This window comes from Notolepis coatsorum, assembly GCF_963971535.1.
Source record: "Notolepis coatsorum genome assembly, chromosome: 5".
Lineage (NCBI taxonomy): Eukaryota > Metazoa > Chordata > Actinopteri > Aulopiformes > Paralepididae > Notolepis > Notolepis coatsorum.
Window position 1 is genome coordinate 16,709,448 of NC_140169.1, and position 23,139 is coordinate 16,732,586.

The 23,139-nt window shown below is 44.2% G+C and overlaps 1 protein-coding gene across 1 annotated transcript in view; it reads right to left on the reverse strand.

The window, feature by feature from the left end:
* The window catches only part of marco (macrophage receptor with collagenous structure), a 99,629-nt gene that overhangs the window by 75,228 nt on the left and 1,262 nt on the right, over positions 1-23,139 (reverse strand). Inside the window, exons 2-6 of the mRNA XM_084314799.1 lie at positions 20,449-20,547; positions 19,928-20,088; positions 15,725-15,842; positions 15,367-15,402; positions 7,542-7,586 (exon numbers count right to left, since the gene is read on the reverse strand). Of these exons, the coding sequence (XP_084170925.1) occupies positions 7,542-7,586; positions 15,367-15,402; positions 15,725-15,842; positions 19,928-20,088; positions 20,449-20,547 (459 nt within the window). The remainder of the gene's footprint in view (positions 1-7,541; positions 7,587-15,366; positions 15,403-15,724; positions 15,843-19,927; positions 20,089-20,448; positions 20,548-23,139) is intronic.

The window sequence follows — 23,139 nt, forward strand, 5'->3', positions numbered from 1 at the left end:
GTTGGCACCGGGGGCAGGATGGTTTGGTGAACGTTTCACTGCAGTGAACGGTTTCCAAACGGTCTTGGACGTGCTGTTAAACATCTAATGCTATGCTACATGCTATCGCTAATGCTACATGCTACCACTACTGCTACATGCTAACTGCTACGCTGTTCTAATGTCTCCGCCGTGAGATGTTGTCACTTCTCCCTCCTCTTGCCCGGTTCATCAATGAAGGTCAGTCGGTAGCTGTTGTGTTTTTTTTTTGCTGAGTCCTATTACCTTTTTTACGGGTAAATGGGTTGACAACAGGGTAGGCCGTGGCTAGGTAGCCTAGCCAGATACGTTACCTTTGTGTTCCGGCGGGGTCTGTGGAACGGTGTCCCCATGGGGCCGATGCGTGAGCTCGGCGGTGTAGCAGTAGAGCTATACTACTGCAGGATGGGACTTAACGGCGGGTTATGGCTCAGCTGGCTAGTTCCTATCCACATTGGCATCGGGTAGTGGGGCTATGGGTCCAGCCGACATGGTAAACATGTTGCGTGTCTGTGCGCAGGCGGTTGTTGATCTGGGTCCCACATCGCCTCACGCTAGGCTGTAGTAGTGTAGGGGCAGGGCCGCCTGGGAGAAATGTGAGGCCCTATGAGAAGGTCTGTCTTTGCTACAGCTTTCTCTCCTCTCAACCATTTATGCTGACGGTCAATCGGTGTCTACTGGGGGAGTAGTGCGGGGGGGGGCTTTGTTTACCTTTTTTGGTAAATGGGCTAAGCTAGGGCTGGTGTGCTGTTGTGAATATTTTGAATGAAGGCAGGACTAGTTCGCTCTGGTCCGCCTCCCCTTAATGTTGTGTATATGGGTTTGCTCATTCTACAGTATTTTGTGGGTTAGTTCTTTTATTCATTTAACCCTTTCATGGTGCACACCACAGTGGAGGTTGCTGTTTGCAACCACCACTGGTGCTCCATGTTAACATCAGTTCTTTGTTTTTGACATATTGAAACAGTGCCCCGCCCGGCCGACGCCATGGGTGGGTCGGCCTGGCGAGTGGCTGGTGGGCTGCTAAAGCCTGTACCGCCACGGTATGGAATTGGCAGCGATTAGAACTGTGTTCGAATTGCTGTTTTTTTCTATTAAAAAAATGGTGTCTGGTGGCGGGGCTTTGAGGGCCAGCCGACGTCGACACATCGCGCGAGGTTGTTGACGTTATTAGCTTTGACCCAGCCGCAAGCTATAACCGCTCAGGGTTCCCCGCTCCGCAGGGGATTTTGGTCTTCTGCTGGAGCGTGGGCGGTATTGTCCTTGGCCCCACACCGCCTCACACCGCGCAGCCAGAAGAAGAGAGAGCACGGCCTCGTCAGCGGCGATGACGAGGCCCTCGACAGGCAGCCATGTTTTCCCCCGCCGGAGGTATCCTGGGCGTTGATTCGACAGGTGTCCACAAGGCCGACAGCCTTGGCGGCCGAGGGATCGGCCATGTAGGATGGGTTCGGCTTGAACAAACAAGCCGTCACCGTCCTGCCGCGAGCAGCCCGCTCTCCGATCACTCCCTTCCCCAACACCAGCGGAAAAAGTGGGCTCTGATTGTTTCCTTTGGCTGCGGGCCACGTGCCTTCGTTGAAGCGCGGGCGGCCCCACTTTCGCTTCTCATGGGGACAGGGGCTGACACCCAGTTGATGGCTGAGCCTGGGTCTGTCCGTGAGAATGTTGTGCTGTCAAGCGGCTCCCACACCATAAGCTGTGTTGGTTGAGCCTGGTGTTACGTCTGTCAACTTAAGTGTTGTCAGCAGGGGGGCTCGAAACCTTTTGAGGCACACAGTGCGGGCTTCCCCGGCCTTGCCTTCGCCAGGCCAGGTATCATGTTGGTGCCTCCCACTCCTGAAATATTGGCAGTGGTCTCGCAGGCACGCGTGATTTGGGGTGGTAGTAATATCACTGCAGGGCTACGGTGTGTAGGAACCCATGGGGTCCTTACACCTTGCATGTCCGGCTGCAGAACAACTCCTCAGCATGTTCTGGAGGGGTGTTCAGTGGGGGGGCTTTTTTCACCTAGGAAGCCCCCCGTATCAAACCGGCCCTTTCTGTCGGGGTCCCCCCTTGGGTGCGATTGCCTCGTGGGTGGTGTCAGGGTCAGATGTCCCGACACGGAACGCTCTGCTCGCACGGTTCCAGGGTTGGCTACGCACAGCGGGGGGACCGGGCCAACTATCTACAGTTCCTGGCGGACCTGCGCCACATGGCGGCGGGTGCGTTGGGAGTGTCATCACATATGACTACGGCAGTACCATATGTCGAGGTGGATGGAGAGAACGCTGAGGCGGGGACTTGTGTTTACACAACCCCACCCGTTTTCAGGTTTGGTACAGACCCTATTGTCAGGGTCTCCAGCAGTGACAGCTCTGGTCAACGAGATCCAATCTCTGTGGACGAAGCAAGCCATCGTCGTGGCGCTCTCCTCCCGGTGTTCTCTGCCTGAGAAATCGGGAGGGGGGGTGTCAGTCCCAGGCTGGACCTGTCCCACGGGAAGGTTCAGCATTTTTTGGATTGTCTCCTGCCTGTTGAACACTGTCAGGTGGGGGTCTGGTTCTCCTCCATAGACCTGTAGGATGCGTATGCGCATCTCCGATTTTCCATCCTAGGGCTTACCTACGCTTCCCTTGCAGGGTTAGCGTATGAGTACCAGAGGCTGCCGTTCGGTTTTCTCTGGAGTGTTCTGCCCTGACGACGTTCTGGTCCTTCGCGGTCAAGGTGGATCGTCAGGTCTCGTACCAGGCAGGTCTCTACCAGCCTGGGGTTGCTGTAGACTGGATGTAGAGTACTCCTCTTCCCAGTCAACGGGTGGAGGGCTATGGGCATCCCTCTCAGAGCGTGTTGTCAACACGCTCGGGAGGTTCCGTCCTAGGACGGTTACGGCGCTGTCTCACGTCGCGTTTTCACCAACGCCTCCCTCGCTGGTGACGCGTCGGGCCAACGCAGTAGGGGGCAGCTGGCAAACCATGCTGCCCGGTCTGCGCTACGTTCAATGTGTTGGTGTTGAAAGCGGTCCTTCTGGTCCACAAATGGTGTTGATCAGGACGGACGATACGACGTCAGTGGCGTGTATCGACAGACAGGGAGGAGTACGTTCCCCCTGTCCGCACCAGGCGGCGGGCGGCTGGCTATGGGCATCCTCCATCTGCGCGGCCTGAGGGCTCCCCACATCCCCGGCAGGGAGAATGTGGGTGCAGGTGTACTGTCGCGGGGCGGTCCTCATCCTGACGGGTGGGGATTACGTCTGGACATAGCCAGGCAGGTCTGGGACCGATGCCGTGCCGCCTGGGATTCTTCCCCATACATCTGTTAGGTCAGTTGTTGGGATGGGTACGTTGAGGGGCGCAGGTTCTTGATCCTGATGGTGTTACCATCCGGAATGCGCATGCTCCCTCCACTGTCGCGCTTACGCGGGCAGATGACGTATGTTCCAAGTGTGGTGTAAGGCAGGGGGCCGGGACTCAGTCTCCTGCCCCCTGGATGCTGTCCTTAGTTACCTCCAGTCTCTCCTTGATAGACTGTCGGCTTCGACGGTGAGGGTATATGCAGCAGCTATATCCTCCTATCATGAGGGGTTTGAGGGGATGTCTTGTTCAGCCACCCTCTTGTGAAGCGTTTCCTGCTTGGCGCTCGACGCGTTAAGCCGGTGCAACGCTCCTGGGCTCCGACTTGGGATCTTCAACTGGTCCTCGGTCGGTTGTCCTTGGCCCCGTTTGAGCCGCTCGAGCAGGCGCCGTTGGAACAGCTGTCGTTCAAGACCGCATTCTTGCTGGCCGTCGCCTCCGCTGACGCGTGGGTGTGCTTTGTGCTCTCTCGGTACGACCAGAGTGCCTGTCTTTCGTTCCGATTGCGGTGCCACTCTGCGGCCTAATCCTGCCTTCGTGCCTGTAAATATCCGGAGTTCTTCCGCTCCAGGGATATTGTGGTTCAGGCGTTTCATCCGCCTCCTCACGGTGGTGAGTTAGATGCGGGCCTTCACCTGTCATGTCCGGTCCGTGCTTTGGGAATTGCCTCAGCCGTACTCAGGACCTCGGGGTCACCGTTCAGCTTTTTGTCTGTCATGGTGATTCTCATGCCGGCACTATCGAACAGCGCCTGTCCCATTGGTTGTGCGAGGGCATTGCCCTCTGCTACACGTTGGCTGGGCAGGATCCCCCTGGGGGCGTCAGGGCGCATTCCACTCGTGGGGTGGCTGCCTCTGCCGCTCTCCTGGGTGGGGCCTCGGTGGAGGACATCTGTGCTGCAGCTTCATGGTCCTCCCCGGGCCCCTTTGTAAGGTTTTACCTCATGGACATGACCGGGGGTTCTGTCTCCCAGGCGGTTCTGGGGTCTGTGGCCTTTCCTGCTTCCCGTCCTTTGGTAGGGTAGCAGGAGTGTGTGGGTATGGGCCACGGTGTGTTGAGTCACACGTGGTTCCGCCTGTGCGGTGTGTTCAAGGGGTTCTAGTTTCCTCTTGTTCGCATTCAGGTGGAGTTGACTGCGCCCCCCCTTCATTAGGAAGGATGGGGTGACAGGGCTCCCCGCACCCCTTGATGTGGGCTTACGGGTCCTCAGGGGGTACATCTGTCGGGTCTCGCGTCCGCTCCAACCCATATCTCATAAGGCTAAGAGCGGGACACGATAGCCATACATCATATAACGATAGGTTATGTATATAACCTAGTTATATTAGTATTGGCTGAGCGTCCCGCTCTACGCGGCCCTGAGTTCCCTTTTGAGGGATCTTTTGCTGGAACGAGATTTGGCGAGGAAGAGTGTGTTGGTGACCATAGCTATGGTTATATAGGCTACGCCTCCATAGGGGCGGGGCCCGATCAGGTGGGGTGCATTAAAGTTGTTCGTATTGGAGTACATTAGGTACTAGGAGATAAGGGATATCTCATAAGGCTAAGAGCGGGACGCTCAGCCAATACTAATATAACTAGGTTATATACATAACCTATCGTTATTCTTCTAGAAGGCTCTGGGGGGGGGCCACTAGCCCAGTTATTCTTCTAGAAGGCTCTGGGGGGGGGCCACTAGCCCAGTTATTCTTCTAGAAGGCTCTGGGGGGGGGGCCACTAGCCCAGTTATTCTTCTAGAAGGCTCTGGGGGGGGGGGCCCACTAGACCAGGTATTATTCTAGAAGGCTCTGGGGGGGGGGCCACTAGCCCAGTTATTCTTCTAGAAGGCTCTGGGGGGCCCCCACTAGCCCAGTTATTCTTCTAGAAGGCTCTGGGGGGCCCCACTAGCCCAGTTATTCTTCTAGAAGGCTCTGGGGGGGGGGCCACTAGACCAGTTATTATTCTAGAGGGCTCTGGGGGGGGGCCCACTAGCCCAGTTATTCTTCTAGAAGGCTCTGGGGGGGGGGGGCCCACTAGCCCAGTTATTCTTCTAGAAGGCTCTGGGGGGGGGGCCACTAGACCAGGTATTATTCTAGAAGGCTCTGGGGGGGGGGGCCACTAGCCCAGTTATTCTTCTAGAAGGCTCTGGGGGGGCCCACTAGCCCAGTTATTCTTCTAGAAGGCTCTGGGGGGGCCCACTAGCCCAGTTATTCTTCTAGAAGGCTCTGGGGGGCCCCCACTAGCCCAGTTATTCTTCTAGAAGGCTCTGGGGGGGCCCCACTAGCCCAGTTATTCTTCTAGAAGGCTCTGGGGGGGGGGGGCCCACTAGCCCAGTTATTCTTCTAGAAGGCTCTGGGGGGCCCACTAGCCCATTGGTTCTTCTAGACTCTAGAGGGCTCTGGAGGGCCCCCACTAGCCCAGTTATTCTACTAGAAGGCTCTGGGGGGGGGGCCACTAGACCAGTTATTATTCTAGAAGGCTCTGGAGGGCCCCCACTAGCCCAGTTATTCTACTAGAAGGCTCTGGGGGGGGGCCCACTAGACCAGTTATTATTCTAGAAGGCTCTGGAGGGCCCCCACTAGCCCAGTTATTATTCTAGAAGGCTCTGGGGGGGGGGCCACTAGACCAGTTATTATTCTAGAAGGCTCTGGAGGGCCCCCACTAGCCCAGTTATTATTCTAGAAGGCTCTGGGGGGGGGCCCACTAGACCAGTTATTATTCTAGAAGGCTCTGGAGGGCCCCCACTAGACCAGTTATTATTCTAGAAGGCTCTGGGGGGCCCCCACTAGCCCAGTTATTCTACTAGAAGGCTCTGGGGGGCCCCACTAGCCCAGTTATTCTACTAGAAGGCTCTGGGGGGCCCCCACTAGCCCAGTTATTCTACTAGAAGGCTCTGGAGGGCCCCCACTAGCCCATTGGTTCTTCTAGACTCTAGAGGGCTCTGGAGGGCCCCCACTAGCCCAGTTATTCTACTAGAAGGCTCTGGGGGGGGGGCCACTAGCCCAGTTATTCTACTAGAAGGCTCTGGAGGGCCCCCACTAGCCCAGTTATTCTTCTAGAAGGCTCTGGAGGGCCCCCACTAGACCAGTTATTATTCTAGAAGGCTCTGGGGGGCCCCCACTAGACCAGTTATTATTCTAGAAGGCTCTGGGGGGCCCCCACTAGACCAGTTATTCTTCTAGAAGGCTCTGGAGGGCCCCCACTAGACCAGTTATTATTCTAGAAGGCTCTGGGGGGCCCCCACTAGACCAGTTATTCTTCTAGAAGGCTCTGGGGGGCCCACTAGCCCATTGGTTCTTCTAGACTCTAGAAGGCTCTGGGGGGCCCCCACTAGCCCAGTTATTCTACTAGAAGGCTCTGGGGGGCCCCTAGACCAGTTATTCTACTAGAAGGCTCTGGGGGGCCCGACGTATCCTTACGGTGGTTTCAGGCACTTCACAGTCAAATTAGAAGTTTGATTTCACTATCATTAAAGAAGGTAGCATGTGAGAGAATGTGTATGAATGCTGATCATCAATTCTAGCCAATCATTTATCCACCTAGTATAATAGTTATGCAATTCCAAAAATAGTTCAAGGTATCTAGACATATCAGATATAGATATAGTATCTACTATGTCTATATATACCTGCATATAATCCTTTTTACATATCTGTAGATACTATATCTATAGCTGTATATATCCCTTACTTACTCTTACTAGTTATACCGCTGGCCAATATGACTTACTACCATAATGTCTTTATACCTGTATCATTATACATACCAATACTATAACACTGTACATACATCTGATTAGCACTATTACTCAATAGTACTCATTTATATATTTTATATCCAGTTTAATCACCTATACATTGTATATTACTATTGCACCCTGATTGGATGACAAATGTATTTTCGTTACATACAATCTAATGACTAGGACCAAAACATATCAAATGAGGGTCTATTTGGGTTCTTGAAGAAGCTTTGAAACCCCTGGCCCATCATAACATAACACACAGTAAAATACAATACAACTTTATTATAATACCCCATGGCGGCAATTAGTTTGAGGGCAACCCGTATTCTTCAAAACAAACAACAGACAAACAATTACAAACACCAATAGAACAGGAAAGGGAGACGTGTACAAAAGTCCTAGTCCTAAAGAATTCTGGTGTCAAGATACTATTTAAATTGTTCAATTGTTTCAAGTCCACTCACCGTTGTCACCCTTGTTGCCTGGCTTGCCTGTTTCACCATGAAAACCTGAGGACACAACATTTATGAATATAAAATGAGATGACACACGGGTTAGATTGTAATTAGGAAAGATTTGCCCAAAATAATCAACATACAGTAGAATTGTTTTTCTTGCCAGTGCATTATTTGCTTAGGTGGAAAAGGCTGCTTGGACGCTAGTCTCACGTGCTCTTACCCCCTTCTTGGGCAATATGCCCAAAATATCATATCACCATAGTTTGATGGTATAACGATATGTGACAGCATAGTTTTCCAGTACAAATTACAATGTGATATGACATCTTTTTGTTATGTCTTTATATCTAGAAATACAATTATCATGGTCTTATTTCATTAAAAATTGTATATAATTTTTAAACTTTGTTATTTGACTTTATAATATTTTTTATATAAAAGATAATGTACTTTTTAATATACCTTTTATTATATGTTTTTCAAAATATTTAACTTTCTCACGCATAGAGGATACTACAGTAGACCGCTATTCAAAAGCCATTCTCTTGAATATGCATGGGTTTTGTTGGCATACAGCTCTGCACATAATCCACTACAGTAGACACTACTACTAGTGCAATGTTATTTACACTGTCATCTAGTGGCAAGCCATTGTATCTGAATTCCCCCCCCCTTCAAACCATGATGGCTGACTGAGTATCAACTAATTCCTTCTATTCTAGGAATACCTTGCATGTTGCATCAAGTAACATCTAAGGAGTCATGTCATTGTTAAATCTTCTACGTATTGATTTTAGATTGGGAGGAAATCACAATTAATCATCTGTCCACTCAAGTGGACATCATGCGTCACTAGCTATATTTTGACTACCATACATACTTATTACTGTGACTGTTGTATGTCTGTGTGTATACTGTATTTCTGTTTATACTGTACGTATGTGTGTATACTGTACGTCTGAGCTGTGTGTATACTGTATTTCTGTGTATATTGTACGTCTGTATGTATACTGTACGCCTGTGTGTATACTGCACGTCTGTGTGTATACTTTATATCTGTGTGCTGTGTGTATACTGTACGACTGTGTGCTGTGTGTATACTGTACATCTGTGTGTATACTGTATGTCTGTGTGTATACTGTACATCTGTGTGTATACTGTATGTATGTGTGTATACTGGATGTCTGTGTGTATACTGTACGGCTGTGTGTATACTGTATGTCTGTGTGTATACTGTATGTATGTGTGTATACTGTATGTATGTGTGTATACTGTATGTGTGTGTATACTGTACGTCTGTGTGTATACTGTATGTCTGTGTGTATACTGTATGTATGTGTGTATACTGTATGTATGTGTGTATACTGTATGTGTGTGTATACTGTACATCTGTGTGTATACTGTATGTATGTGTGTATACTGTACGGCTGTGTGTATACTGTATGTCTGTGTGTATACTGTATGTATGTGTGTATACTGTATGTATGTGTGTATACTGTATGTGTGTGTATACTGTACGTCTGTGTGTATACTGTATGTCTGTATGTATACTGTACATCTGTTGTAAATATGTGAATCACAATGGACTTTTCATTTTATATAATTTTCTTGATTGGTTTTGTTAATACACACAGTATTACTATGTTATACCATATCATTATTAATGCAGTATATTTTCAGTTGAAAACTATAAATGCATGAAAAATCTTGTTTTTCATGCTCCAAGAGCAATGATAACACATGGGGGGGAAATCCTGACTGAGGTTGTCATAATTCAAACCTGTTCCACCCCAGGTGAAATCTGCATAAAATGTATACCTAGGTAAATGGAATATTGCTCCACTTCTACAAGGGCTATTTGCATATTCTTGGTATCTAGGAACATTTATGGACCTCAATGAATGTATTCTCAGTGTCAGAAATATTGTGTCTATTACTAGGCTTGCTTAAATTCTGATGAAACAAAGGAAAATATGAATTATGATTTTTCTTTTCATCTTTGACAGTGAATAAAACCATGATAATAATGACCAAACTTAAAAAACTGCCACTGAGCTAATTCAGTACCCTCTTGAGATCATGTGTACAAAATATCTAAGGAAATTAATAAAGGGAAGATGATAAAATTGAAGGTTTTGTATATACAGTACTGAATTCTCCCATCCGGACCAATGCAATTTGAAATATTATTATAGAATATAGAATATATGCTTATACATTACCTTATTATAGCCAATTCGCACATTTATATATATATACATATAGTATCTTTCAAATGGCCAAGTTCAATTTGGATATAGTATCACCAGGCATGCATAATAACATATACAGATATTTAATGTAATCGACTGTACTTTTTTATTTCTCCCACAGTGTAATCATTTTGTAACTAATTTCAGATCTAATTATTCCTACATGATTACAATAGTGTGGAGAAACTGACTGTGTTTCAATATTTGTCAAAAATGTTACCTTTTGTAGCTTATTATCGCGAATCATAACAATTATTGATATGATTCATTCAGAACGCCGAACTTTGAACGACCATAGCGGACCACAGGAAGTGTAGTTTTGAGAAATTCAAAATGGCCGCAAAAAAACTACAATTCCCATGGTTCAACATTTCCATTTCCGCTTCCGCGTCAAAAACGCGAGTGAAAAATTAAAACTTAAAATGATATAAACTCACTTTTAACCTATTGCTAAACTATTGCCAACCTAACGTTTTACATTCTACATGTATTTGTGACATAGTAGTGATAATAATACTTGAAAACGTTTGATTTTAAAAACGTTAATTTATTGCATCACTCATAAAAATATTAATATATGATAATAATGTCAAAAAGGGGTCGGTACCGTCCCCGTGGGGTGGAACATACTGTTGTTTTTTTTTTTTGTATTTTATTTTTTTATTATTTTTTAAACAAACATATAAACAAACAAGACAACACACGATAAGATATACAAGCATTAATTGTCAGGGCACATCCAATGAGATCACCTTTTAGTTAGTTGTTTTATATAAGATATACCCATAATACCTGTTATCTAAAAAAAAAACCTACACACATATGCTCAGCTCGAACCCCCCCCTCCCGGACCCCACCTTGAGAAGTACCTCCACTATCCCTCACACCTAACCAGACACTACCATTATAAGCTAGCTTTTATTCTCTCCACCACTTCTAACCACATTGACATTTTGGATTCATTGAGACCCAGAATTCTTGCTGTAGATATTTCATGGTAAATTACATCGAGATATGTAAGAAACCAAACTTTACGGCAAATTTTTTCCGGTTGAAACCAGCGTGATGCGATCAGCTTTTTGGCTACTGTGATACCCGATAAAACCAATCTCTTTAGCTGTGGATTCACTGCAAACTCAAAAACATCATTCAACAGCAATACGGAGGGGTGTACAGGTATATTCCAAGATACGAGTTTTGATATTTGTTGGGTCACATCTTTCCAGAATGCCTTAACTGGTGAGCAGTCCCAATACATGTGCATAAATGTCCCTTCGTCCCCATTTGTACATTGGGTGCATTTGGAATCTTGTTTGAGCCCCATTCGGCACAGTCTTATAGGAGTCAAGTATGTCCTGTGAATATAGTTAAGATTGATTTGTTGATGATCCGGGTTCCTTGATGTAAGTCGGACATTTGCCCAGGCTCCTTGCCAATCAAAGTCATTTTCCAGGTCTGGTATATCCCTCCTCCAGACAGAGTCAAGTTGGAGGGTTTCATACGAGGACGTTAGTAATTGATGATACAATTCTGAAACAAAACCTCTCGATGTCTCTCTTGAGTAGAAGAATTTGTGGTATCTGTGGTGTTCAATTGGTCTGTCTAATGGAACACCGTGAGACTTCAAACATAGCTCTAACTGTTTGTGAAAAAGCCATGTGGACTTGGTGAGATTAAATTTTTTGCGTATTTCTTTATCACTACAAAAACCCTGTTTGTTAAAAACATCCCCTAATGAGTGTATGCCTTGCTCTTCCCATATAGGGAATCTTATAGGTCGTTTTCCAATTAAGAGAGCATTGTTATTGAATAAGGGAGTATGATTGTGCCATTCTTGTGGGTTAGGATTTTTTTTTGTGATTCACGCCATATCCGGATCGCATGAGTAATTATGGGGCCAAATTTTCGTTCACAGTGCTTGATTGGTAGTTTAGTGTATGCTATGTCCTTCAGTCTATGTGGGGCTACTATGTTTTCTTCTATTTTTCTCCAAGATGCTAATGCTTGGGAGTCAAACCATGTTGTCAATGGACTTAATGAGTACGCCTTAAAATATAGGAAAAAATCTGGAAATGCCATGCCACCATCTGCTTTATTTCTCTGTGCGGTGGATCTTTTTATACGTGGTGGTTTGTTATTCCAAATAAATTTGTATGTGGAGGAGTGTAATCTTTTCCAGTAACCCTCTGGAGGGGGTAACGGTAGCATTGAACAGAAGAAGTTGATTTTAGGTAGTACATCCATCTTAACTATTGATATCCGTGCTTGTACTGTGTTTTTAAGTTTTGCCCATCTATCAAGGTCGTCTTTGATTTTGTTTTGGATTTTTGTGTAGTTGTGCTTCACCGTTTGTCTTATGGTAGGGAATATTTCCACTCCCAAGCATCTGAAATGTTTTACCATCGGTATCTGTCCTGGGAGGGTTGTATCTTTTTTTGCAGGGGTGTTAAGTGGAAGGAAAGCCGACTTCGGCCAATTTATCTTAAATCCCGATAAATCACCAAAGTCCTCAATCAACTTGAGCAGATGAGGCAATGTGGTGTTGGGGTTTTTCATGAACAATATTACATCGTCCGCATATAAACAAATTTTTTGTTGTGTGCCCTTGATTACGATAGGTTCTATGGATTGGGATTGTCTTATATATTGTGCTAAAGGCTCTAATGATAGATTGAACAGTCCGGGACTAAGAGGACAACCCTGTCTGGCAGAGCGTGATACCGGAAATATTTCAGAGATGATTGTGCCTGTTGTAATCATGGCCGATGGGTCTTTGTATAATACTTTAATCATATCGATGAATCCTTTTCCTAACCCCATCCTTTCTAGCACTGCCCACAGATACGACCATTCCAGCCTGTCAAAGGCCTTCATAGCATCCAGGGACAGCATCGCCTTAGGTATGGTGTCCTCCTTGTCGGCATCAAGTACGTGCAGTATACGTCTTATGTTCTCAGTGATCAGGCGGCCTCCTATGAAGCCAGTTTGGTCCGGGTGAACTAAAGACGTCATATGCTTTTGTAATCTGATGGCTAATACCTTAGAGTACAGTTTGATATCTGTTCCGAGGAGGCTTAAAGGTCTATAACTACCGCACTCGTTGGGGTCTTTGTCTTTTTTAAGGAGGACTGTTATGAGTGCAATATTGTCAATTTTATGGAAGTTCCCCTCCTTGACTGAGTATAAGATCATATTTAGTAATAAGGGGCCAATTATGTCCCAACAAGAAAGGTACATTTCTGATGGGAAACCGTCTCTTCCTGGAGCCTTACCACTTTTCATTGCGGTTATGGCCTTCTTGAGTTCCTCTAGTGTGATCGGTATTTCTAACTGTTTAGCGTCATCCTCTGAAAGTTTAGGGAGAATAATTTGATTAAGAAATGTGTCCATTTTGTTTTGATCGAAGGTCATTTCTGATTTATATAAGTCGGAGTAGAATACTTTGAATGTATCGTTTATTTTTACAGGATCTGTTACAAGTACTTGTTGTGCTCTAATGGTAGTTATATCTGCAAATGTTGCATTAATTCTTAATCGCATGGCTAATAGGTGGCTGGGTTTGGAACCATGGGAGTACTGCTGTTGTCTTGTGCTGCGTATTTGTATTTCCGATTGTTGTCTGTATATGGCATTGATCTCTATTTTTAGTACGTTAACTTGATTTTCTAGTCGAGTTGAGTTGTTGTATTTCAGAGAATTAAATAACGTTGAGTAAAGCGTTTCCAGCTCATCCAGTTTTGTGCTTTGATTCTTGCGCATTTTGGAGGAAAAGCTATCCGTGAAGTCTTTGATCATTCCCTTTACCGACATCCATATTATTCTGGGGTCTTGCACTGTTGTTGTTTTTTTATCAACTTAAAAATATACAGTAGTTGACATATCTGACATCACAGATTGGGGCGGGACAGAGTGGTCAGCAAAATGACCAGGTGTTTAGTTTACTCTTTAAAAGCAGCTCTGGTATATGACATGACAGGCCTATCAACTGACTTATAATTACTATAGAAGGCATAGGACAGGGGTGGCCAACCAGTCAGAGACTAAGAGCCACAAAAATTACTGTGGTACCACAAAGAGCCACACCATATACCAGCGTTTCTCAACCTTTTTTTTCAGTCACGGCACCCTTCATGTGTTTATAGGTCTCACCCTCTGGCCTCTGAAGTTGCTAATGTCTTTTTTATTTGGGCCTCACGGGGTTAAAAGTACCCTGTGAGACCCACGGTTGCAAAATTACAAAATCACTTTTAGCCATTTAAAAAAATAATGCTTATTTAAAAATGTTTAAAGGGGAACTATTTTACTATTTCTTTCACTATTTGGGCACTTTTACACAATTCCTGTGAGTCTATGGAACACCTAGGTTTTTTTCAAATGGTGAGGTAAGTACCACGTCCTTCCTTCCTCTAGATTTAACGTACGGTTTGTATTTCTAATCAAGTACTAAAAAACCGCATTTTTCTATCTCAAGATCTTAAGCCGTTTTGAGGCTGGGCTCCAACCACTGTGTGGCCTGGTGCCAACTGCCACATCAACTGCCACATTATTATGCAGCTGAGAAATCTCTGACATCACAGATATGCACATTTTCAGATGACTCAGTTCAGTGAGGGTGAATATTGTGAGAGGAGAATTGGAAGAATGCGCCAATATGAGAATTAGAGACATAGATCCTATTAATATAAATCCACATAGCTAAGAAACAATGGTAAACACTGAAAAAGGCCATTTATAAGATAGTTCCCATTTAAGCACATGTATAGTCAATTGGTCCTGTTGTTCAGCCTCCCAATGCTATTTGATAGTAAATGTGTTTATATGTCCCACCCTCTGGCCTCTGAAGTTGCTAATGTCTTTTTAATTTGGGCCTCACAGGGTTAACCTCTTAAGCCCGAGATATACAGTAAAAGTGTATATTTTCAGCATTACGTTTGTTTACCAATTATTTTAACTGTTATTAGTGAAATATAAGATTATAGAAATCTCAGGGCATTGAGTCGGAAACCGGCGCATATTGACAGGAGGAAGTGGCACATCCAAAAGTGAGTGTAGTCTTTTGAAGGAAGAGACTCAGGGCTTTCAAATTTTGAAAAACGACCCTACCCAGCTCACACCAGCCCCTGTCAATCATCTGACTTCTGGATTAACTTTTTTATTTCTCTTATTTTTTGGGATTATCTCCCACAAACCTGAACATTATTGCCATAAAACAGAACGCAGTTAGTTTCTCTACCTTTCTGTGAACGTCTTGCAAAAAACGGTGTTGCAATATGATGAAAAATGGTGGAGAAATTCCCTAGATTCAGATACCAAGAACATGCAAATGGACCATTTAAAAAAGAAACTAAATGTTTATTCTACGTCCTTGTGGAATGAGTAACATAAAAAAAAAAAAAAAAAAAGTAAAAAAAAAAAAAAAATTATAATATTATAATATTTTTTTGGATGGAAGAGCCGCACATTGACAGGCAAAGAGCCGCATGCGGCTCGCGAGCCGCGGGTTGGCCACCCCTGGCATAGGAGAACCCATGGTAGATTTCTTCTAAATGTTCTACGTGGGTGATGGCTTCTCTACTCACCTGAGGTTCCTTTCATCCCAGGCTGACCAGGAGGACCTGCAGAGAACAATGTTCAACAGAGTTATTTGCATGACATACACACCTATTTCCCTTACAAAAGCTGCTGGGAAATTAGGACATGCACGCACGCACACACACACACACACACACACACACGCACGCACGCACGCACGCACGCACGCACGCACGCACGCACGCACGCACGCACGCACGCACGCACGCACGCACACACGCACACACACACACACACACACACACACACACACACACACACACACACACACACACACACACACACACACACACACACACACACACAGAAAGAGTCCTCTCAACCATGACCTCTGCTGTATCTTACCTGGTGTGAGACTGATAGTTGCCAGCTTGCCCTCCAGGAAGTAGGTGCTGGCATTGACCAGCCCCAGATCAGCCTTCAGCCTAGTCAGCTGGCCTTCCTCCCCACAGAGGCTGATGACCTGTACAGATATTGATGAATAGTATGTGTCTTTCTCCATACTGATCAATTCCAACCAAAAATTGGATCACGAATGAGCGGCTTTTGTGGGTGTTCACGTTGTCTGCAGAGGTCCTGTAGAGGTCTAAGCACTCACCTACCACCACAGAGTCTAGGGTTCAATTCCCAGCAGCGGTACCTCTGGCTTGGTCAGCCGCCTCTACCAACACAATATTATTGTCAGTGTTCGCCGGTAGAAAGCCGGTGAGGTGAGCAAACAGTGACTCCTACTGGTTGATCGGGATACCTGTTCAGCAGGGAGGGGATCTGGGGGAGATAGTGTGAACCTCTCCCAGTGAAACCCCTCGCTATCAGGTGAAAAGAAGCGGCTAGCGAATCCACATGTATCGGAGGAGGCATAGGTAGTCTACACCAGTGGTTCCCAAAGTGGGGGAACCACTGGCCGCCGCAGGGGGGTCGCCAGATGTTTTCAAAAAAAGAAGAAAAAAAAATGCCCCCAAAAAAAAACATTTTGCAGTCAGGCCACTGAACTTAGAAGCAGGCGGGAGCTGGACTGGCCTGCTTGGGATCATCCCTATGTTCCCCGGGTCCTATGTTGATTGATTGATTGAAAATGTAAGACCACCAGCCCTGATTCCAAACTCTAACCATAACCAGTTCGAAAGAGGGCCTAAGCTTAACCGTTCGAAACAAGGCGGACATTAATAATTAATAAAATAATAAAAATTTATAAAATGTTCAATCTATTAATCAATCAAAGCGGGGAACATAGAACCCGGGGAACATAGGACCCGGGGAACGGATGATCCCAAGCAGGCCAGGCCAGTGTTTCTAGTTGCAGCGGCGCAATAGTTAGATAACCTAGGTGGGGAACAACCAGGAGATCACTGCAACTCACACAAGTTGGAGAACTATCTCTCTCTCTTGCTCACACACGCACACAAAGGGAGCCACATATTAGCGGCACGGTGGTGTAGTGGTTAACACTGTCGCCTCACAGCAAGAAGGTCCAGGGTTTGATTCCCGCTTGGGGACCAGGTTTCCATGATGCCAGTTACCCAGGTGGGGTATCTCCCAGGCCTTTCTGTGTGGAGTTTGCATGTTCTCCCCGTGCTCGCAAGGGTTTCCCCCCGATAAGATAAACCCAATGGAAAAACATGCACAACAACAAGATCGCTAACGCTGTGGCGTCCTTGACGAAGACGGACAGGAGCACATGGATTGGTCCCCTGGCGCGGCTCACGTTGACGCCTGTCTGCTCCCGGCTGCCCTTGGGGGGGAAGGACGACGGGATGGGTTAATCGCAGATACGAATTGCATGCATGCATCGCATGTGTGCCAATTGATGACCTCGGAGCAGGTCCTAAATTATACATGTGATTGGTGGAGGCGGGACCCTTACAAAAAACAAAAAATCCATCAAAATCAGTGTTATTGCTAATCATTGACACATGCTAGCCTGTAATAACCCCCCCCAGAAAAATCTACTTTGCATTTGATATTATTGCAAATATATACCATCACACACACTGGCATTTAACCTGTTCCCCCCGACGGGGTCGGTACCGACCCCTTTTGACATTATGATCATATATTCATATTTAGTGATGCAATAAATTTGCGATTTTAAAATCAAACGTTTTCAAGTATTAACATCACTAACATGTCACAAAAGCATGTAGAATGTATATTATCATCAATACGTTAGTTTAGCAATAGGTTAGTGTCATTATATCGTTTTACCTTCTCTATTTGCTGAAGTATAATCCGAGACGGCGATCATTTTGAAAATGTTGAACCATGGGAATTGTAGTTTTTTGTCGAGCGCATGCATAGCTGTGGATCAGCGTTGACATTTTTCCGAACTACATTTCCCTTCAAGTTCTATGGGGGTTCAAAGTTCAGAGTTGAATTATGAATATGTCAATAACGATAATAATTCGCGATAATAAGCCACAAAAGGTAACGTTTTTGACAAATATTGAAACGCAGTTAGTTTCTCCTCCCTATTGTTAGCATGTAGGAACAATTAGATCTGAAATTAGTTTCAAAATGGTTGCACTGTGAGGGGGAAAAAAATACAGTAAATTACAGTAGATATCATTATCTGTTATTATGCACGCCTGGTGATACTAAATCCAAATTGAACTCGGGCATTTGAAAGATACTATATGTATATATATATAAATGTGCGAATTGGCTATAATAAGGTAATGTATAAGCATATATTCTATATTCTATAATAATATTTCAAATTGCATTGGTCCGGATGGGAGAATTCAGTACTGTATCTACAGAACCTTTGGTTTTATCATCTTCCCTTTATTAATTTCCTTAGATTTTTTGTACACATGATCTCAAGAGGGTACTGAACGAGGTCAGTGGCAGTTTTTTAAGTTTGGTCATTATTATCATGGTGTTATTCACTGTCAAAGATCCAAAGAAAAATCATAATTCATATTTTCCTTTTGTTTCATCACAATTTAAGCAAGCCTAGTAATAGACACAATATTTCTGACACTGAATACATTCACTGAGGTCCATAGATGTACCTAGATACCAAGAATATGCAAATAGCCCTTGTAGAAGTGGAGCAATATTCCATTTACCTAGGTATACATTTTATGCGGATTTTCACCTGGGCTGGAACAGGTAAAGGGTTAGAATTATAAAATGAATATGTGGTGTTATGATCATGGCTGAAGTTGAATAAAAGGTTGTATTATTTTCAATCTGACATTACAAAAAAACAGAACATCCATTATTGCTAATCATATATGCTAGCCTGTTTTTTAACAATAATTTGTGATGCCATCACAAACACTGGCATTTAAAGGGTACAAATAAAAAAATCCTTGCACCAGAATGCAGGAAATTAAGTCTTTGTAACAAACAATTTCCTGGTGGGGGACCCCCAGCTTAAAAAGTGGCCTGACTGGGGCTATATTTCGCACTATATTTCCTGGCCTGAATGATTTCCCCAGTCCGGCCCTGGTTAAAAGCCTCCAATGCTTATTAGTGTGTGTGCGTTTGAACGTTTGCATGTTTCAACCATACATTTCCATAAAAATAAAAAAAATTAATATTATACATTTTTTTTTTTTTATTATTATTTTTTCCTCCTATAATAGTGGGGGTCGCGGCTCTCTGACACCGTTATTTTGGGGGTCGCGGCCTGAAAACTTTGGGAACCCCTGGTCTACACCCTCCCCAGAATGACAGTAGGGCAGCATGTGGTATAGTCTACACCCTCACCAGAACGACACAAAGGCAGCATGTGGTAGTCTACACCCTAACCAGAACGACACTAGGGCAGCATGTGGTAGTCTACACCCTCCCCAGAATGACACTAGGGCAGCATGTGGTAGTCTACACCCTCCCCAGAATGACAGTAGGGCAGTGATAGTCTACACCCTCCCCAGAATGACAGTAGGGCAACATGTGATAGTCTACCCCCTTCACGGCCAGGAAGATAATTGGCATAACGACTAAATTGGAGAAAAAGTTAAAAGCCAAAAAATTCAAATACAAAAAACACCTGTCCTCCTCCTCCTTTCAAGTATAACTATAAATGTATAAAGAGGGGGGGTCAATGTGATAGAAGATTATAGCACAAGACACATAAAGGCTCAATGAAATGATGTCACTGGTGCTCCGTTTCCTCTGCTTACTGCATGTCATGTCTGTACTTCTCCATATATTGTTGTTGCTAATCATCAGTACCTCAGCACCTATTGTCCCATCTCAAGCTCCACCCTCGAACGTTGTCTGAGGAAAGCTACAGTTGTGATTGGAGGATCAAGGAAGGAGGGCAAGGTTTGAGATTGGTCAATTGCATGTGTGACCATCTTGATAAGGGTGGATCATTGTTTGATTTGCCCCTGGGGTTTGTTCCACCCCCCCCCCCCCCCCCCCCCCCCCCCCCCCCAATAACTGTGGTAGTGATTCCTTATCTCAATGAGAGTTCAGCTCAGGGGTGTTTGTAATCGTTCCATCATAATGTGGGCCTATGAAGTCCAGGGGAACTGAAATAACAGGCTAAACAAACAAACAAATTGGACCTGATTATATAAAATTCATAAAGACCTGACTCTGCAGTGTCCCTAGACGGCCCCTCAGTGACTTGGTCTCCTGGCTGTTGTTCCTTATCAGCGTGGGCAGGTCGCCGTCATCACCAAGGGGAATGTGATTGGACGATGATTGTTTCTCTGACTTGGAATCAGAAGACGAGGACTCCAGAGTGAAGACTTCGGACGGAGAAGAGAAGAGAAGAGAAGAGAAGAGAAGAGAAGAGAAGAGAAGAGAAGAGAAGAGAAGAGAAGAGAAGAGAAGAGAAGAGAAGAGAAGAGAAGAGAAGAGAAGAGAAGAGAAGAGAAGAGAATAGAAGAGAAGAGAAGAGAGGAGAGGAGAAGACAAGACAAGACAAGACAAGACAAGAATGGACAACTTGAATTAACTTTTTTTTCACATAAATCGAAGTGTATCTTTATGAAAATAAATCAATTTGATTTGATGTGTGTACATTTGAGTACTATTTGACTGAATCAAAACATGGGAGGAGCTGAATAGAGACAGGTGTTCTGTTGGTTGGTGGTTAGGTGACCTACCTTTGTAGAGGAGGAAGGCGTTGACTCCAGTCAGCAAGATGAGATAAACAATAATCACGTTCAAACACCACGGCGCTCTGGGCTTAGCTGGCCTCACATCTGAAACATCACAGCAATGACATTAGACACACAGCTTTCAAAGATGAGGAGATGAAGGCAAATGCAGGCAAAATAAATACTGGGACATGAAACACGAGACGCTGCAAACCAGAGGTGATTGATTCAATATCTGTTGTGTTTTGATTGGATATTGATTTCCTGTGGTCCTAATACTGTAGATATAGATTCAGATTAAGATTTTTCAGATTCAGATTATTTTATTACATACATTCAGAAAAACGTGAGATGTTGTTTCCCCCGGCTCCTCAACCATAGTAGTTTTGTAGACAACAATACACAATGGGCCTCATTCACCAATACTCTCTTCTATATATATATTTTTTTTTGTGTCTACTTTTTCTCCCCATTTTTCCCCCTGTCTCGAATGCTGTTAGGCCATGCCTCCCACAAGCCGGCTGCAATGTGGACGAAGCCTTGCATCACGTGTCCCCTCCGGTACTCGAGGAGGCAGCCGTCGCATCTTTTCACCTGCACAGCGCGATCTCTCAGCGGCGAGGGTCTGCGTGGGATGGACACGCCGCCCTCGTCGCTTCCTGATTCCACTGCGCAGGCGCACCAACCGACCTGTAGGAGTCGCTGTCCACAACGTCCAATCCCCACCCACCAGCTTCCCACCCCCTAATACTGCCAATTGTATTTGTATGAACGACCAGCCAAGCTGGTAGCAACGCCAAGAGCTGGGCTCGAACCCAGCATCTCCTGCGTTGGTGGCGAGCGCCTTGCCCATTGCGCCACCTAGCCGCCCTTCTTCTTTATTTTTCTTATATTTGTTCTTAACTGTCTGTTAAGAGAAAAATAAGAAAAGCCACCCATTCATTCATCAACCCGTTCTTAACGTCCAAATCTGTTCTTACCCAGGTGTGTTGAATGATGAATCCCACTCATTCTTAAACTAAAATGCACGTTCCCGTCAAAACATTTGCATACAGACATGCCCCGCCTGCTCCTTATAAGGTGAATGAGGCGTGTGCAAAACGGTGAGGGCGGTGTGCATGCCGATCCATTCAACAGGAAGCGATTTGCGACTGATCTCGAAATGAGATTAGATTCAAATGTTGTTATTATACAGCACAAGTACAATACACCATCCAACCAGAGTGGATAAATAAATGCTCCATAAATAAATAAATATAAATAAATAAATAAAAACAACTTAGTGAGACAGCCTCTCAGCACATGAGCGCACACACACACACACGTACTGTATACGTGCGAAATTAATCGTTCCAGCAAAGTAGGCTTTGTCAATACTGAACGACCGCTTGTCACGAGCCAATTGTGCAGTAGATTGGGAAATACCGGACCTGTCACCTATCTCTCTGAAAGGTCCCTGTGGCTAAAACCCTGAGTGCGCTCAGAACTTGTAGGTCTGGAGGCACAGGATTTGACCGGCGTGTGTTGTGTCTGAGTTGAGGCTCCAGAGTATTGCATCTAAAAGAACCGCTCCTGGGAATCTGAAATGGCTAAGCAGCCACTAATCTGGCTCTGCAAATAGATCTAGAAGATCTCTAAATATGCGTTCTATGCGTACGGCCTGGGCCGGCCAGAGCATCTAACTGTTCTAACAGCAATATATAATCCATTTCAGAAGCAGACAGCACAATAACGCAATAAGCGTTAACGCAATAAGTTCTGTTTTTTTTCTTTTTCGGATTTGGGGTCAATTGACCAATGGTAGGCTTTATTTTTTGGGTAAGAGTTTCTTATCTGGGTAAGAGTGCTCTCAACCACTCTTGCCTAAGAGAAAAGCAAAAATAAGAAAACATTGCTGAATCCCAGGTAAGAACAAAATAAGAAAAAATGCTAATTAAGAACAAAATAAGAGGAAATCTGTTCTTATAATGCTTCGTGAATGAGGCCCAATGATACAGTACAAGGTAAAAAAAAAAAAAAACTGTAGATAAAATATAAACAATCAATTATACAGTGTAAGTACTGTGGTCTGTAAGTCACTTAAGGTGCTTTTGTGTGTATGCAGCTCATGTGATAATTTAGAGTCTTTCTGTCAGTATTCTGTTAAATATATAACAATAATTGAAGCAGATTCAAATCTTTGCATCTTTCGTGTCATACTGATGTTGCTATATGTCAAAATGAAAAGAAAAGAAAGATCTTCAGGAGGTCAGAAATTACTTAGTGGTCCCAGGCTGGGGGACCTTTTCTGTGGTTTCTCAAAGTCTAAAAGACGTTGGGCAATCAGATATTATTATTATTATTATTATTATTATTATTATTATTATTATTATTATTATTATTATTATTATTATTATTATTATTATTATTATTATTATTATTATTATTATTATTATTATTATTATTATTATTATTATTATTATTATTATTATTATTATTATTAATAATAATAATAATAATAATAATAATAATAATAATAATAATAATAATAATAATAATAATAATAATAATAATAATAATAATAATAATAATAATAATAATAATAATAATAATAATAATAATAATAATAATAATAATAATAATAATAATAATAATAATAATAATAATAATAATAATAATAATAATAATAATAATAATAATAATAATAATAATAATAAT